General features: G+C 37.7%; 1 protein-coding gene and 1 long non-coding RNA gene across 29 annotated transcripts in view; one reads left to right on the top strand and one right to left on the bottom strand.

Moving 5' to 3' along the window:
- The window catches only part of ICA1 (islet cell autoantigen 1), a 56,619-nt gene extending 41,604 nt beyond the window's left edge, over nucleotides 1–15,015 (bottom strand). For 10 of the 28 annotated variants that reach the window (XM_087945905.1, XM_087945916.1, XM_087945912.1 and 7 more), the window contains exons 1-5: nucleotides 14,809–15,015; nucleotides 13,966–14,022; nucleotides 9,072–9,111; nucleotides 8,304–8,475; nucleotides 2,195–2,267 (exon numbers count right to left, since the gene is read on the bottom strand). In XM_087945905.1, the coding sequence (XP_087802031.1) occupies nucleotides 2,195–2,267; nucleotides 8,304–8,475; nucleotides 9,072–9,088 (262 nt within the window). In that variant the 5' untranslated portion in view covers nucleotides 9,089–9,111; nucleotides 13,966–14,022; nucleotides 14,809–15,015. Of the gene's footprint in view, nucleotides 1–2,194; nucleotides 2,268–8,303; nucleotides 8,476–9,071; nucleotides 9,114–13,965; nucleotides 14,023–14,535; nucleotides 14,689–14,808 lie in introns of those variants that run through there. The other 18 variants (XM_087945908.1, XM_087945917.1, XM_087945913.1 and 15 more) reach the window with 8 other exon arrangements.
- Nucleotides 15,016–15,151: 136 nt separating this feature from the next.
- The window catches only part of LOC148128832 (uncharacterized), a 28,161-nt gene continuing 25,510 nt past the window's right edge, over nucleotides 15,152–17,802 (top strand). The window contains exon 1 of the long non-coding RNA XR_015745730.1: nucleotides 15,152–15,442. This is a non-coding gene — a long non-coding RNA (uncharacterized LOC148128832). The remainder of the gene's footprint in view (nucleotides 15,443–17,802) is intronic.

The raw sequence follows: 17,802 nt of genomic DNA, 5'->3' as shown, positions 1-17,802 counted from the left end.
CTGAATTTGCTTGCAAGCAAACCTTCAGTCCTAAGGGAGGTTTGGCTGTACTGAGCCGAAGATCTAAAGACTAGCTAGAAAGCAAGAAATCCAACCATTTCCTGCTTCCTAGCTAAACTAAATCTCCCGGCACAGCAGAACAGATGATGGTCGGAAAAAGGAAAAATAGCAATTTAGCAGGCAAGTTTACTGGGTAAGGAGTGAGTGGGCGGGGAGGGTTCCTGCGGGCCATGTGGGCGGCGCAGTCTTGTGTTTCTGCACAGCCTGGATTAATTGCTTTGTGGGGGTGCTCTGGGGGTGAGATTTCTCTATGGCCCACCAAAATTTTCTCATGGCCCACCAGTGGGCTGCGGCCCACCGGTTGGTGACCGCTGATCTAGAAGATGTAACAACAGAACTATCTGTTTTTGGTGGAACAAACACAGAAACTTGTTGGGACCAGATAAAGGAGATGGTTGTGGTCTGGCCACAATACTTAGAATTTCCTTTGGTTGTTTCAGTATCCTCTTCAACTTCTTGAGCCATGTGAAGTGACAGTTCATTATTCATACTCTGATATATTGAATATGGTTAATTTTAAAATCTAGGTTCGTAGTTTCAATGCCAATTTAAACCCTTGGTAAATATTGAAGATTTATTTATTTATTTATTTATTTATTTTATTTGATTTGCCAATTGTTTACAAGATAATAAGTATAAGTGTATACATAGTTGTGAATACATGAAATGGGTACATATAAGAAAAATAAAAGAAGAATAAGAGAAACAATAGGACAGGGATGGTAGGCACGTTGGTGCGCTTATGCACGCCCCCTACAGACCTCTTAGGAAAGGGATGAGGTCAATAGTAGACAGTCTAAGGTTAAAGTTTTTGGGGTTTGGGGAAGAAACTACAGAGTCGGGTAGAGTATTCCATACATTGACCACTCTATTGCTGAAGTCATATTTCCTGCAATCAAGTTTGGTGCAGTTAACATTGAGTTTGTATCTATTGTGTGCTCTTGTGTTGTTATGGTTGAAGCTGAAGTGTTCATTGACAGGTAGGACATTGCAATGTATGATTTTATATACCATGCTTAAATCAGACCGAAGACGGCGTAATTCAAGGTTTTCTAGTTCTAGAATTTCAAGTCTGGTGGCATAAGGTATTCTACAACGAGTAGAGGAGTGGAGAACTCTTCTTGTGAAATATTTCTGGACTTTCTCAATTGTGCTAATATCAGATATGTAATGTGGGTTCCAGACTGATGAACTGTATTCGAGTATTGGTCTAGCAAATGTTTTGTATGCTCTGGTTAGTAGTGTGATATTACCAGAGAAAAAGCTACGAGGATTAGGTTAACAACTCTTAATGCCTTTTTGGCTATGTAGTTGCAGTGGGCTCTAGCACTTAGATCATTAGAGGTGAGTATTCCAAGGTCCTTTACAGAGCTTGGGTCATCAACAAGATCTTGACTATTCAGCTTGTATTTTATTTTCTGATTTTTTTGCCAATATGTAAGACAGAGCATTTATTTGTTGAGATTTGAAGTTGCCATTTGTTTGACCATTCTGATACATAGTCAAGATCTTTTGTAGGGTAGCAGTATTGTCTGTGGTATTGAACAGCTTTACATCATCAGCGAAAAGAACGCAATTGCTCTTAATATGATCACAGAGGTCATTTATGTAGAGTATGAAGAGAGTTGGTCCTAGAACACTGCCTTGGGGGACACCACTATTGACAGGTACTGGATTTGATAGGGACGCTCCCAATTTTGACCATTTGTTGTCTGTTTGCCAGGAATGCTTCTATCCAGTTATTCAGTTGTCCAGAGATACCACAGGATTTTATTTTTAGGAGTAGTTTGTCGTGTACCACTGAATCGAAGGCTTTACAGAAGTCTATGTAGATTGCGTCTATTGCTTTGCCCTGGTCGAGTTGTGTCGTCCATATGTTTTTGCAGTGTAAGAGTTGCAGATTACAGGATAGTTTTTTTCTGAAACCAAATTGTTTATTGGAGAGTAGGTTGTTTGTCTCTAAGTGGAGGATGATGGATTGGTTAATAATAGATTGCTTCAGTACTATCTTCAGTTGTTATTATAATGACTACATGTATATGTGGGTGCATAGTTAACTAAATATAGTAGGATTTTTTACTGAACATGCACAGAATTTGCACTAAACTGAAAAAGGAGTATACTTGATACTTACAACAAATCCTTTTTTGATAATGTTCAATTGCTTTAAGTAAATCCATACAAGTTCTCTGAATTGAATGAAATAGCTAAAAATAAATATAAAATGCAAAGTAAATAAAATATTCTTTGAAAGAATAGAGACAAATAAGGCATTTTCCTTAATGCAGCATTTAAACAAGCACTTTTCAAACATCTTGGGCTTTCCTTGCATTATGACTATGAAATAATATTTTGCAATAATGGAATAAAACACATAGATCTTAGATAAACATTTTAGTATGTATGATAGTATAATGAAACCATATGTATTTAGGCTCATTTTATCTAATAGGACAATTAAAAAACTTCTTTTAACTATATTCTCTTTTGAAAGCATTTATCTTTTGCAATAGAGATTAAAATCTTAAATCAACAAAAATCCATTAAGTTATTTTATCATTCACAGGATAGCAAAATTTCAAGGACAGGTAAATAAATGTTTTAACATAAGCTACACAAAAGAGTTTTTATATTACCTACATTAAAATCTTGGGTCTTAAATTTTCCCATAGCAAAATTTTAATAAAACATAATGAAAACTTATTTAGCAAAAAAAAAAAAAGGGGGGGGGTCATTGTTGCCTAACTCAGAGGTAAGCAATTCTTGTTGCACCAAATTAAAGGCCACAAGAAAACTGGGGGGAAAGGAACAATGAAATTTATACAAATATAGCTTGTATAGCTTGTAAAAATGTGAAAGTTCCTAAAGAAGCATTTTAGGATTATTTTACATAAAAAATCAAATTACCTCTGCGTTTTTTCCTCTGCCATATAAATTTAGATATACATTTGTTTAATTCTACAAAATTCTATTTTTGAAACTATAAAAGCAGCAAATATTGTATGCTTCAGATCTGGTTTATAGAACCAACATGAGAACAATATTTCTGCAAATGGATGAACTCAAAAGGCCCCATCTGAATTTAACAGATATTTCACTTTAACCACCCCTCTTTTCTCTGTGTTCATTAAATCAAGGTTTTACTAAATTATGTATTTTCAATAACTAAGTGATCAATGATTAATATGTGAAATCTGCCTTTATACTTGGGGATAGAACTTTGTTTTCACAGAGTCATATAATTGGCAGGAATAATTAAATCCAAACCTCTGTTCAGTGAAAAATATCCAAATTAAATCATCTCTTGGATGGCTCTTTAGCCTTTTGTATACATCCAGCAAATGAAAATTGACCTCTGTCTATGTAATTGGTTTTACTATTAACTATTCTTAGTTAGGATTTTTAATATCCAGTTAGAATTTGAAATGGGAACCCATAATGAATGAATTCAAACATCCATTATATTTTCCTGTTAGTTAAATTAACAGGAAAAGCAAATTAGATATTCTTTTCCATCTAGCTTGAAAATTGAGAATACAGATTAACTTCAATTGTGTATAAGATCTGCACTGTGCAAAGAGAAAGTATTTTGTGCTTTTATTCAAAGTATCAAAATGAAATCAAATGACCATCATGTTATTCAAATAATGTCCTTGACTTTTAATTCAGTCAGTCAGCAACCATAAAAATTATGATAGTGTTGAATGAAGGAACTCATGGCTCTTGCCTGAAGTTCTGACTGTTGCAGTGCCTCTCAGAGTCACGTGATCAAAATTTGGGCCTGCCCTCATGACAGCTACAATTCTATCCTCCATCATTGGAAGGGAAACTTTGGCTGGCTAAGTCCACTGGCATGTGGAAATTCGCCTCAGTCCTGAAATCCACAGCCAGCTAGGCCAAGAGATATGCAGGCCTTTTCTGCTCCCCCCACCCCCGCCACTTCAAAGAGGCCTGCGTTTCTCCCTGTCTCTCATCAGACCTGAAAAACTTCAGCTCTGGGCTAGGCCCAGAGATGTGTGGGCCTCTTTCCTCTCTCCCTCCCCAATCACTCCTGAGAGGTCTGGCCTTTTTCCTGCCCCACAAGGCCTGATTTCACTTATCTTTTCTTTCACTGTGGCTGTTAATAAGTGCACCCAGCCAATACAAGGCTCAGTTAGAAAGGCAATCTTCCTCTAGATAGGCAGGTTTATGCTGGACCTCCCAAGGCCTTTTCTGTTGAATTCTGGGTTCAGAATTGTGGTCATAAGAACTACTTGCATTTCTGAGATCTATGTTTAGTAAGTAGTACTGAACTCAGTTAACATATGAATAAATGTATCTGTTTTTAGCTATTTATATGTTTGCCCATTTTCTAAAAGTGACGCTAGATGGCATATGAGAGTTAAAACAACAAGTAAACCAGATCTGTCCATAATTTTTTTTAAAACAATTATGACTAGCTTCATGCAATATTTTAAAAGCAAACAAACCACGTTATGGTTTAGCCATATGTGTAAATATACAAAGGAATACGTGCTATCTTGGAAATAATCTAAGGAAAAATTCTGCAGAGGATTGTTAAGAACATGTGCTAGATGAAATCTTCGGCATATAGTTTAAGTTAATGACTAACTAGCTATCTCTCAAAAACTCTTCAGAAAAGCAACAAACATCCTTTGTTGCTCCCCCTCCCACTACCTAACCCATTAAGTTACTGTCAATCTTCTGAATTATCTATCCCACTGTCAACTAATTTGAGTGATGAAGCTCATTTCACATATTGCTAAGGGTCCTATTAAATGGAGATTATGGGAACTGAATTTAGTACTGCACTTTTAAATGGTAAATTATGAGGTTTATGGCTGAATTAGAGTTCTATCTGGAAAACATTGCACATTACTGAAGATATATTTGCAAAATCCTGTAGAATTACATTAAAGGATCCTTAAAGTTACCTTAGTCCTATTTATATCTTTCTTCCCATTGTTGGGATTCTTATGCTGAGATCAAAGTGACAAAAAAACTACTTTGTAGCATGACAATGCAATCTTGTTTTCCTAAACTCAGATGCTTTGATTTTGAATTGGTTATTAACAAGGATGACTTCAGAACAAAGGACTCATAATATGCTTTTATATCAATATTTAGGCTTACATGTGTATAATTGTTATTGCAGGTAAATTTTGACTTCATTCACACAAACACCACATATCAATTATTACAGGACTTCTAGTGGCGTTTTTGTCAAAGGCAGATTGGAGACCGTGATCATGCGTTCCTTTGATCCGTGCTCTACTTGTCAGAGGGTCCCAAATGGAACCGGATCCACCCTGAAGGGATGGTGAAAGAGGGGGAGATTGCCAGTTGGGCCAAGGGAAGCCACATCTTCCCTCCCTGGTTACGTATACTCCGCTTGAAGACAGGCAGTAGTGGCAGTCTTTAATGGCTGCCCTGAAGATGGGAAGCTACCCGGGAAATAAGTTTGTGCTGTAGCAGTGAAGAAGCAGACAGTGTGGAGACATAAAGATACCCTGGAATCAAGGTATAAAGAATTTCTTAAGAAGAATTCAAAGCGGCGACGGAGAGAGAGAAAAGAAAGATGGAAATAAATGTAAGAGGATTTGAATTTTTATAGGAGCTAAATTGAAGGAGGAAGCTAGAAGAAAATTTGGATAAACATATGATTTTGGCACTAAATAGGCTTAACTAGATGATGAACTTGAATGTGATAAAAAAGAAATAATTAATAATTTGGACTTATTGAACTATTGAAACTTAAAAGCCTTAAACATAGGGAGAAAAAGTGGAAAGAGAGGATGTAATAGAGAGTGCCACCTAATGGTAAAGGAAAATAATAGTGACCTCTTTAAAAAAGTACTTGGTTCTTTCAAAATTGGACGATACAAAATAAGAGAAACTCTGTTACAATAAAATAGAAACATTGAAAAGTGAAAAGTGAAAACATAGAATATTAAGATAAAAGAAAGAAACATGAAGAAATTACCTTGGGATTGTTTGGTGATTTTGGCACAAATTTAAACTTATAGATATTGAATTATCTGATGACTTTGGAAAAAACTTGAAGAGGAATTAATAGAAGCTGATCATTGGAAATAAACAAAGACTCTGGTTGAATTAAATTACTGGACAATTGGTTTGGACTTAAATATTAAAGAAAGGGATAAAGAAAATCTAAAGGAAGTGTATAAAAATGGCAGAACTTTTCTTGGGATTAAAAATGGAACTAAGAAACATAAAGGAAATGTTACATGAAAGAAATGAATCATGCCGTATTATCTTACAATTAATAGAAATGGCGATTCTGGAGAACAAAGAACAACAAGGAGTGCCAAAAGGGGAGGAGTTGATTAAAAAAGAAACCAGCTTTAACGAACAAATGGAATAACGAACATTAAAATGAAGGAAAAAAAGAATGGAAATTAAAACTTGGAGGTTTGAGGAGATAATTAAAAAGGGAAATGTCTGGAAAGCCAAACAAAGAAAAAGGTAACAGCAGAAAAGGGAATTATAGAAGAAAGTTTTAAAGAGGAAGGGGGATTAAAAACTGGAGTAAGAAATGAAGGGAAAAAATGAAGGAAAAAGAGGTAATAAGAGAAAGAACCAGAAAATAAGGAGATATGGAAACCAGACAAAAATGAAAAGAAATTGTTTAGTTAGGAGACATAGAGATAATGGGTAGATAAAGATTAAAGAAAAGGGATTCTGTAAGGTAAGGTGTTGTGATACATAAGAATGTAGTTTTTAAAAGCTAATGGAGCTGATATTTCTTTTTTACTTGGCTTTTTAAAGGACTATTGTTACATGGATTATATTGTTACATGTTATACATGGATATAATTGAAATAAATGTGAAAATTGGAAGTTATGATAAGAAGATGAATTATACTTAATAAAACAAAGAATACAGTTAAAATGATGAGGATTCTAATGAAAAGATGTCAGTTTCTATAATTAATTGAATAGATTAATATATTTGAAACAATAAATGATTTAGAAAGTAATTGAGGGAAAGAATACCTCAAGGAATCTAGCTTAATATATATATGCGTATGTGATATATAGTAGTTAAGAGATTATTGTTATTAAACCAGAATGTGATCATTATAAAGTGATTATATTATGATAAATTTTAATCATGTTAAAGAGGAACAAATTAAGGGATGTATAAGACAAAGGGTGGCACACTCTAATTGGTAATTAAAGGGGGAAACTTTTGGAATTATTAGATTTCAGATGAAATTTAGTGAATAATGAAACAAAAATTGCAAATGTGACAGATAAAAGCTTAAAGGTATAATGAATCTAGAATAAAAAATAAGAATGTTAGATTATAAAACAAGATGAGAATATTCAAAGAAAAAGGAATTAAGTTAAGATATAAATTGAAAATGGATTTAATAAGTGTAAAGAAAATAAAAATATTGGAGAAAATTTATGGGAAAATGGAAGTAATGATATGATATAGAATTGAATGTGAAAGATTGTTAAGATATGTTAAGATCATGTTTGTATTGAAGTGTTAAAACTTGGAACCACATTGTTCACTGAAAGATGTTTTTAAAATGTAAAAATAAAAAAATTATTACAAAAAACCCCATATCAATTACAGAACAGTAATAATCAGAAAATGTTTTTTTTGTCAGACAACTTTGAAACTTTACTGAATGACATGCCTTCTATTACTGAAGTACAGCTATGTTTACAACTTATTTGGAGGCCATTCTGTACAGTGAATATGACAGCAAAGTTTTTTAACAGGTATTTCTAAAGCCATGTGCTAAATGCAAAGTTACTTCACCGATAACACACCGAAGTTACTTTAGTGATGAAAGTAATATATATGGTTGATAAATATTTAAAATGTCATTCTCAAACTGGAACTAAATAAAATTACCAGTATTTTTTTAAAAGCCAATTAATTGTACTTTATGTTTTAAAAGCTCAATAACTGAATAACCCCAATAACTACTACATACCAGATATATCTGTACTATGGTGTATCTCAATACACTTTAAAACAGTTGTTTTCACTTGCTTTTGAAAGAAAAAGCATTAATATTGGCACATCTGCGGGAGGAGAAAATTAAAATAAAGGCCCCCCTCTGCGTAGTCTGCTCTTGTATAACTGTTGATATTTTCTTTCCATCAGTAAATGTAGGTATAAGAGAAGAGAGTGAAAAAAAGGAAACTGCAAAAGGAAAATTAGAACTGAAAGGTACTTGGAACATTAAGGTCTTACATACTTCCAGTTTAGCATCCAGATCTGCATCTGAGGCCACTACATGCTCATCCTCTTTTTTTCCAGTAACTTTGATAAGGGTTTGTTTTGTTTTCCAGTATTTCTGCTGCATTTTATTTACCACAGATTTATCTTGGCCTTGAGCATATCGATCATAAAATTCCCTTGAATAACTGCTAGAAAGCAAAAGATATGAAAATTATACATTGTAACGGATTATTTATATTTGATATCTACATATCCATATTAGCATTTCTTGGGCTTAGGTTCATACTATTTTTTCACTGGTTTATGAAACACTTTGTACTATTACTCTTCCAATGTCTGCCCTGTCAAATACTGATTCTACTTGAAATATAAATTAGATTTCAGTAAAGTAAAGCCTCAACTTTGCTGGTAGCACAAAATTACTAGTTGTCCTTCACTTATGAGAACAACTGCACCCAGAATCTTAGTTATAGAGTAGTTAAATCAGATGCTTTGTGGCTACTTTGCACAATGATCAGTTATGGTAGCTAAGTAACTGTGCAGGTTGTTAAATGGAGCATCAGGGTGTGGGCCTCCTGTCTACAGTGAGAGACCCAGGCCCTCTCCCATCACACCGGGGAGAATGATTGCAAGAACAATGGGATAGTGGGACAATGTTTTTCAATAGCCAAAAGTGCTTTATAGATCATAAAGCATCTGTTCTGAATTATTGTTAAGTGACTAGTTATAAATTCAGGACTATTTATACATATATGCATACACACAAGCACACAAACATACTTACTATTTATGGCTGTCCATGTTTTTAAAATATTTTTCAAATGCTATGAATTAAGAAAAATAAATGATTATTCTCATTATGTATTTCTAGCCTTATAAGTAGTAGAGCTAAAACTTAAACAAAATTAAAAACAATGTGAAAAAGCAACATCATTTTAACTTTTATTCAGTTAAATATAACTGTAACAGAGAAACGGAGAAATATAACACAGCAGAGAAAACTGTAACATTTGTGCATTTAAATTATTCCAGTAAATTTCAGTTATTTAACAAAAAAAAATCCTATATAGTCAAAGACCATAATTAAAAGTCAAACATAACAGAATAGAATACAAAGGTGGAAGAAACCTTGGAGGTCTTTTACTCTAACCCCTGCTTAGGCAACAAACACTATACCATTTCAAACAAATTGTTATCCAATCTTTCTTAAAAACTTCCAGTGTTGAAGCATCCACAACTCCTGGAGGCATGCCATTCCACTGATTAATTGTTCTGCCGTTCCACTGATTAATTGTTCTAACTTCCAGGAACTTTCTTCCAGAAAGTCAGAAACATCCATCTTCCTTCCAGGCCACAGGCGGCCACTACTATTACTTATATACATAAGATTGAAGACATTTTAAAAATCCAATACCCAAATAGGTGACAGCATACGGCTGACCTTAACTGACATCAAAAAGTTAAACAGTATTAGATTTACTTAATCCTTTGATGGAAAAACACCACAAAATAACAAGGCTGTGGGGCTAGATTGGGAAGATGAAGACTGTTTCCTAAGTAGCAATGGCAAATTACTTGTATTGTTGCAACAACTTTATGCAGATAATTATTGTTCAGCAATATATTCCAGCAAAATGGTCCTTAAGGAGAGAGAGAGAGAGAGAGAGAGAGAGAGAGAGAGAGAGAATGAGAATGATAGTAATAGCCTTTATGGCCATTGTACATCATGTATACAACGAAATTGGTTTAACCTCTACTGGTGCAATTCATAACAGAAAATACAACACAACATGAATAGTATAGAAAATAATCCTTATACAAGCAAGGGTGAGGGGGAGAAAATTAGTCATAACGGAAAATACAAAACAACATGGATAGGATAGAGAATAATTCCTATACAAACAATTGGGGGAAAAAAACCAAGTCAAACGTTTCCATATGTATGTGGATGATTTTGATTGTTTTTTAGGAGTCTGACAGCCCATGGGTAGAAGCTGTTTTTAAACCTGTTTGTCCAGCTGGCTATACTTCTGTGTCAGGGTGGGCTTCAAAAAATTTAACAACCAGTTTTCTGCCCAGTTGCTGGGTGGGCATGGCCTAGTTGGCTTCCTGCACCATAGCTTGGGGGGGGGCATTTTCACTCTCCCCGTGCTCCAGAGGCTTTCCTCGAGCTTCTGGGAGGGTGAAAATGATTTCCCCAGGCTCCAGAGGCCCTCCAAAGGCTGGAAATGGGCCCAAAACCCTTCCAGAACTTCCAGGAGGCCTGTTTTTCACCCTCCCAAGGCTCTGGAGGTTTTCAAGCCTCTGGGAGGGAGAAAAACTATCTCCCTGAAAAACGGGCCCATTTTCGGCCTTCTGAAGCCTCCGGGAGGCCCATTTCCGTCTTCCTTGGCCTTCGAGGGCCTCTGGAAGGTCCATTTTTCACCCTCCCCAAGCCTCCATGCAGGACCTGCACTTACCTGGGATCCATAATAGGCTATGTGGAGACTCCTGGGAGGGGTGGGCTGGGCTGGGCTGGGCCAGCCAGTTGTTGCAACTACCGGTTCGGTGAACCACAGGTAAAATTAACATCCAGTTTGCCCAAAACAGTGCGAACTGGTAGCAGCCCATCCCTGTTCTATGTCTTCTGCCCGATGGTAAAAGTGAAAAGAGACACTGGTTAGGGTGTGAGTCATCCCTAAGTATCTTCCTTAATCTGCTGAAACAGTGAGACCTGCCAATGTCATCCAGTCGTGTCTAATTTAATGAAAAGAAGGACTAAGGATCACATGATAGCAGTGTTCCAATATCTAAGGGACGGCCACAAAGAAGAGGGAGTCAACCTATTTATCAAAGCACCAGAAGGCAGGATGTTGTAATGACGAGGCAGTCGAGTTGTTTGATCATGAATAACTGAATCATGATGATCTTTATTGGATTTATACACATTTTTAGTTATCCTCCATCATTGGTTAACTTTGGTTACTGCTTAATTTTCGTTACTGTTTAGCGCAGTAATCCATACAATTAATTATCTCTAGTTAAAGTCTAACATATGTTTACTTCCTCTCTCTAATCCTCCTTTAGATTAGTGACTTTGTTTACCTGAGTTGTATTTGCTTGGAAACATTCTTTATCTGAGGTTTGCCATTCAAGATTGGAACATTCCTGCAATTACAACTCTACAGCAGGACAAGAAGCAATAGGTGCAAACGAAATCAATGAGAGATCCAGCCTAGAAATAAGAGAAATGCCCTGACAGAACAATTAATCAGTGGAACAACTTGCCTGCAGGAGAGATTGGACAAAAAGAGAATGGGCAACCATTTGTCTGAAATAATAAAGAGTTTCTGCTTGAGTTGCGGGTTGGACTAGAAGACCTCCAAGGTCCCTTCCAACTCTGTAGAAGCACCTCTATCTGCATAACAGTTCCTACTAGATTAACTCCATTTAGAAAAGAGAGATCTCCCCACTGCTCTGGAGCATTAACATCTTCATTTCTTCATCTTCAGTGTAGGAATATCCATTCTTCAATACCATACATTATTTCTTGGTTATTACTGATGCAATAGTTTTGTCATGTGACCACTATTTATTTCATTTCTCTCTAGTGATCCACCCCCAGTGGACTATTTTACAATATATATTTTCTATTCAAACATTTGCTGAGGAAGAGTCAAGTAAAATCTTTTTGTAAATTTGCATTGATAAATCTTTTAAAAGCCAAGTTTACTTTGATAATGGTAGCGTTTTGTGGAAATAATAGTGTCAAAAAATTGATGCAGACCCTCACCCTTTCTAAACACATCAACATCTTTTGACAGGCAAGATAGGAGGGAATTACAGATGAAGATGGTGAACTGAGAACATGTAAATCAAAGACTAGGTCCTCCTAGTCTCAATGAATATGAGCATGCTGCGTCTAACACCAATTTATTTCTTATTCTATAGAAAATGTAATGCAGGAATTAAGCAAAGTTAAAGGGATTCTTGATTATTGTTAATAGGGAGTACACAATGATCAAAGCATAAAGGAATGGGTTGTGAGCTTTAGAATAAACCACAAATAATTCCCACTAATAGTTAGTGGTTTATTGGAGGACCAACAAGGAAGATGTATTTGAGTACAATGGAAGTTTCAGTGAAGTTGTTGGTAAATGCCTATAGTTATGGTATGTTTTTTTAGATTTTCTGAATCTGTAACATAACAAGAATGACTCAGTGATAGTGTATTATATTGCACATCTAGGCAGTACCTAATTTCTGAGTATTCTAAACTCAGAGTCTTTATAGCTGGAACCATTTTATTTTCTGATACACGAGAGCTAAAGCTTTTCAGGCAGTTCTTTCAAAGTTCCTACTTCCTCAACCTAGCTGATATTTGGAAAGGCAGGTGCTTGGCAGAACATTCATGTACAAAGTGGCCAAGTTCTCCATAATTTAAACACAGGTCTTGCATGTGAGCTCAGCCTTAAAAGAGGAGTGTTCTGTTAGTGTGAATTATGTGGGCTCAACTTCCAAAATCTCTGAAATGAGGCGAGGGGAGAGATGAGGCAGGATCAAGAGAATATTTTTTTTCCTTTTCTGCCTATACACACTATAATTTAAGTCTTCCATCAATATAGATAGTCCTCAACTTACAATCACAATTGAGGCCAAAATTTCTGTTGCTGAGACATTTGTTAAGTCAATTTTGCCCCATTTTATGATCTTTGTTGCCATAGCTGTTAAATGAATTACTGCAGCTGTTAAGCTAGTGACACACTTCCCTGCTGACTTTGCTTGTTAGAAGGTTGCAAAAAGTGATCACATGACCCCAGGATACAACAACCATCCTAAATAGAAGCTAGTTGCTAAGCGTCTGGATTTTGATCACATGACCGTGGGAATGCTGCAATGGCCATAAGTGTAAAAATGGACATTTTCAGTGTCGTTGCAACTTTGAATGGTCACTAAATGAACCACTGTAAATCAAGGACTACCTATACTTAAGAAAAATTAAAGTGACAAGATCTTTGGGATGACCTGCTGCCCAGTCTGTCCTATATTTCATGATAATCCCACTTCAACAATTATGCTGTTTCATTCCAGTTTATATACTGAACTATCAACTGTAGATCAACAGCACACACCTACATAGAGCACCTACCTTAGCAATGGATTTTATACTTGGCAGTTTCCTATTTCAAGGGTCCCCAACCACCGGTCCGCGGACCGGTACTGGTCCATGGAACAAGTCCTACCGGGCCGCTGGTTTGCTGGGCGCCGCCATCTTTTTTTGACGAAAAGTGCTTCCGGTGAGCTTTTCGGGTAGAAAGCTCACCGGAAGCACTTTTTCATCAAAAAGATGGCGGCGCCCAGCTAATGCCGGTACCGGACGCGCCATAAAAAGGTTGGGGATACCGGGCCGCGGCATAAGAAAGGTTGGGGATCACTGTCCTATTTGACAGACGTAATGAGAATAATGTTCAAAAACTGACGCAGTTGTCCAAGTCTGGACAGCTCTGTATCAGGAGATGTGCCTATCTGCAGCTTTCTCAGTCATTAAATTGCTTATACTTCTTACACAAGATCAGTTTGGGTGAAGTGGACATCCCAGTTCATTAGATTCTACAGTACTGAGAACAGCAAAAAATTACTGCTTTGACTTGAGTTTTCTTTAAACACATCAATTTCTAGAATGCCCCAACTAGCTGTACCTGAAATTGACTTCAAGCCCCTGCTCAGCTTTGGGCCAATCACTGCTTCACAGGACCCTGGGAGGAAGATAGGACAAAGTGCTGTAATTAATCATTTTGTTAAGGTCCACCCCCCCATACACAAACCAAATCACAAAAAATAGCCTATTTTCCAGCCAGACGCAACAGCTGCTCATCTTGACTTTTCAATTCAAAACAGTACACTCCCTAGAGGAGGATTCGATTTTTATTATTTCTAAAAAGCAGCCGGTATATACAGTAAAAAAGCCATGTGGACAGAAGCAGTTCAAGTTAACTACAGGAAATCACGCAGCTAATGGCCTTTCTCATCCCCCTCCCCGCCGGGAGTGGTGGGGGGCGGGGGTCTGCACCTGCTGGGATAATATCTCTTGAAATGATGAGTCTGGGGAAACGAGCAGGCAAAGGGAAGAGGTGCCATTTTGGAAGCACATTATTCCCCAGATGAGGAGAAACTGGGGCTCGGGTCTCATTTTGCTCTCTCCGAATTACAAGCTCTTCATCCACCCCATCCTCTCCCTTTCTCTCTTCCCCATCCTCTCCCTTTCTCACCAGAGCAGTTCACCTGTCCTCCTTCTTCTCCCTTCTCCTCCTCCGGAGAGAAAGAAGCCAGGTATTCCTCCACCCCCACCCCCCACAATCGCTGCTGAGGCGGCAGGGGTTATTATTTTAGGTGGCTCCTGACCAGCATGCGCAGCCCCGCCCTGCGGCGGTGGCGACAACCGTAACCGCTGCCTCAGGAAGAACCTGTTTTTCCAGCCGCGGGGACCGAGGCTGAACCTGAGCAGGGCCTGGGCCAGAGCTTCTCCCGTGCGGACCACCTACCTCGTCCGCGGTTCTGCGGGGAAGAGGATAAGCCGTGGCGGTTGCGCGCGTCCCGCTCCGACGCCGGTGGCTCCTATTCACCGGGGTGCCTTCATGTCGCTCGATCGCCCCTTGCGATCCTCCCTCTGAGAGCCCACTGCCGAGACGCCACAGATTTCCCTGCCGTAGAGTGTCGTCGCGTCGCTCGCTGGCCACAGCGGTGGCTCCAGGTGTTCCAGCGCGGCGAGCGTCACAAAGCCTCCGCCTGACAGGAGAACGGCCTTGAGCAAATTGGGGCGGAGCTTTGGCCGCCGCCGCCACCACCACCAGAGGCCCTTTTTCTTTTTGCCTTCGGGAGGCGAGCGGGCTCGAGGGACGTTCTCCGCCCTGACTCAGGCGCGCGAGCGGGGCTTCCCTTCCTCCCGCCGCTCAGGGTTGCCTGGCGCGGCCGGGCTTCCTGCTTTTGTTCTTTCTGTGCCCTCAGAGCAGCAGGCGGCGGGGTGACATTGGCGCTTGGAACACCCCATCGCCCCCGCCCCCATTCTGCATAACCTTAACGATTTTTTTAAAAATCTTTAAAAGCCTTAAATAAGAGAACGGCGTTTTCCTTCCTTCCTTCCTTTGCCATAGACATCACGACTGTAGCAATAAGCAGGTGAAGTGCTTTCTATGATTGCCAATGAATTCAGATTCAGCATATTTTCCCATTCTACTCCTTCCCCCGTTAAAGGATAAGAGTTCGGCCATAGAAAAGGGGTTTTCTTCTTTTCTGTAAGAAGCAGAATTGCGGCGTCAAAACGGATTTTGTAATTCCGTTGTTTCTGGTTTGAGTTGTGGGGGAGTGAGGAAGGAAACGGATTCCAGTGGTGTGAGTTAAAGCAAGTTACACAAAAGTTTGTCTTTTTATCTAACCAGCATCTATTAAAGTAACGCGAACATACACGTTTTTGAACCGTTTTTTTAATGGCTTAAAGCACAATTGCGTGTAACTGGAAATATATGAGTTGATCTGCTAGATTGAATTTTCCACTTCTGACTCACATTGTGGCAAGACCTTGCAGCGATAAAATACTGTATTTTATCTTAATTTTATATTCTTTGCTATTGCTGTGAGAACTTCCACGTTTTAGCATCTCCTTGGATGACACAAACTTTATATTTCGTTTTTAATAGTTTTGATAAGTAATATATGTACAATTAATAATAAAAATGTAGTTACTATGTTTTTGTTTGACCCTGAATTGAAATCCAATTACATGTGTTTGTATTATGAAAATCTTAATTGTATACACTAAGGTTATTCCTTCTATCAAACTGGAATAATTTGTAGGCCCCTATCATTTATTTTAATATATGCTTCCCTCTCCTGTACGTGATTCTTTAAAAAATCATATAACCATTTAAATTAGCCTAGTGAAATTAGAACTCTTGTTGTGGAAAAAAAACTAAAAGATCCTTAAGTGTCGACACTGACATGATGGCACATAATCAGATTCAGAACTCAATCAAGATAATTAGTTGAGTAATTTTGTAAGCAATTTCCACATTTAATGTTTTTAATATCATTGTATCTTCTACATATAGGATGTATCATCACTATGAATTAGCATGATAGCAAAGAATAACATTTGATTCCTTTATTCCTCAAAAATTCCTAAATACAATTACTTTATTTTGTCTGAATAGTAATGTAAACCTTAAGTAGAAAGCAATTTTTTAAAAAATATTGTGCTTAGCAAATAATATATTGTCTTAATGGTATTTTTAAATTACCATTTAAAATAGAATATTTAAAATACAGTTATTGATTAATATGTTGATTCTGATATAACAAGATTCAGGATCATTCTTTTTCTCTACTCCTGTTTGCTTCAAGGGAAACCAAAATTGGTCTGAAAACTGTTTTCACCAAACTACTGAATCAGTGGTATATGTGAAAATAAGTCACTATGATCAAGCATTAGCAGGAAAAATGTTTTGTTGTGATAATGGAACTATCGCCTAAAGTTGCATGGCATTTGTTCTGAATTGTTCTTGCTATGATAATAGTATTTTGGTAGGAAACACAATACTACTTTTAATCTTATTTGCTTTTTATATTTATAGATCATAAAGAAAGCAAGAGATTCCTATTTTGTTTTAGCAATCCAATTGCAATTATCCAAAGCAATTATATATTTCATTTAAGAGGAAAATAATATACCTGTGTTCAATACCAGGGTAATATTCAATATAAAATTATTTAAATATACAATTCAGATGGAAGATATTGTTGACTAGAGATACTTAAAATGTCTGCTCTGAGCTTTTTTCCTAGGCCATATCAATTCTACACTCAGATAACAAGTTTTAAGACTTGAGAAAACTAGAGAAAAATAGTTCTTTCTAGTCCTTCTGAACAGGTATTCACTTTCTAGACAAGTCCAAACTCAGAATTTCCTCAAAGCAGATATATTACTTTATCCTCAGTTCACATCTACTGAGGGTTTTTTTGTTCTAGGACAGGGGTGTCAAACTGGATTTCTTCAAGGGCTGGATAATTCTCTGTGGGCTGGTGGCAGGGTGGGGGGCGGAGTGCAGCAGGATGAATGCCTCCTGCAGCACCCTGCCGGCCAAAATGGGATGTCGGGGGTCAGCATGAGTCCCCCCCCCACACCTCGTTTTTGCTCTTCATGGCCTTCTGCAACGCACTACTGGCCAAAATGGGTGGCATGGCCCATTTTTGGGCTGTTATTTAGGAAGTTTGGGGCCTGTTTTTCAGCCTGGTTTTGACCCATTTTTCAGCCCATTTTTTGGCCATTTTTGACCCATTTTCTGGCCTGTATTGGGTCCAGTTTTGGTTCTGGTTTCAACCCAGTTTCAGCAAACAGAGTGCTGCAGGAGGCCATGGAGGGTGAAAATGAGGTGCGGGGGCGCATGCGATCCATTTTAGCCACTAGAGGCACTGCAGGCCAGTCTTTTGATATTTCCAGGCCGGCTCCATGGGCAGGATTTAAGCACTCTGCGGGCTGGATC

This window comes from Notechis scutatus, chromosome Z (assembly GCF_049901735.1).
Source record: "Notechis scutatus isolate UNSWTSFEM ecotype Mainland chromosome Z, rNotScu1.2, whole genome shotgun sequence".
Taxonomy (NCBI): Eukaryota; Metazoa; Chordata; class Lepidosauria; order Squamata; family Elapidae; genus Notechis; species Notechis scutatus.
This window is presented reverse-complemented; position numbering and strand designations above follow the sequence as displayed.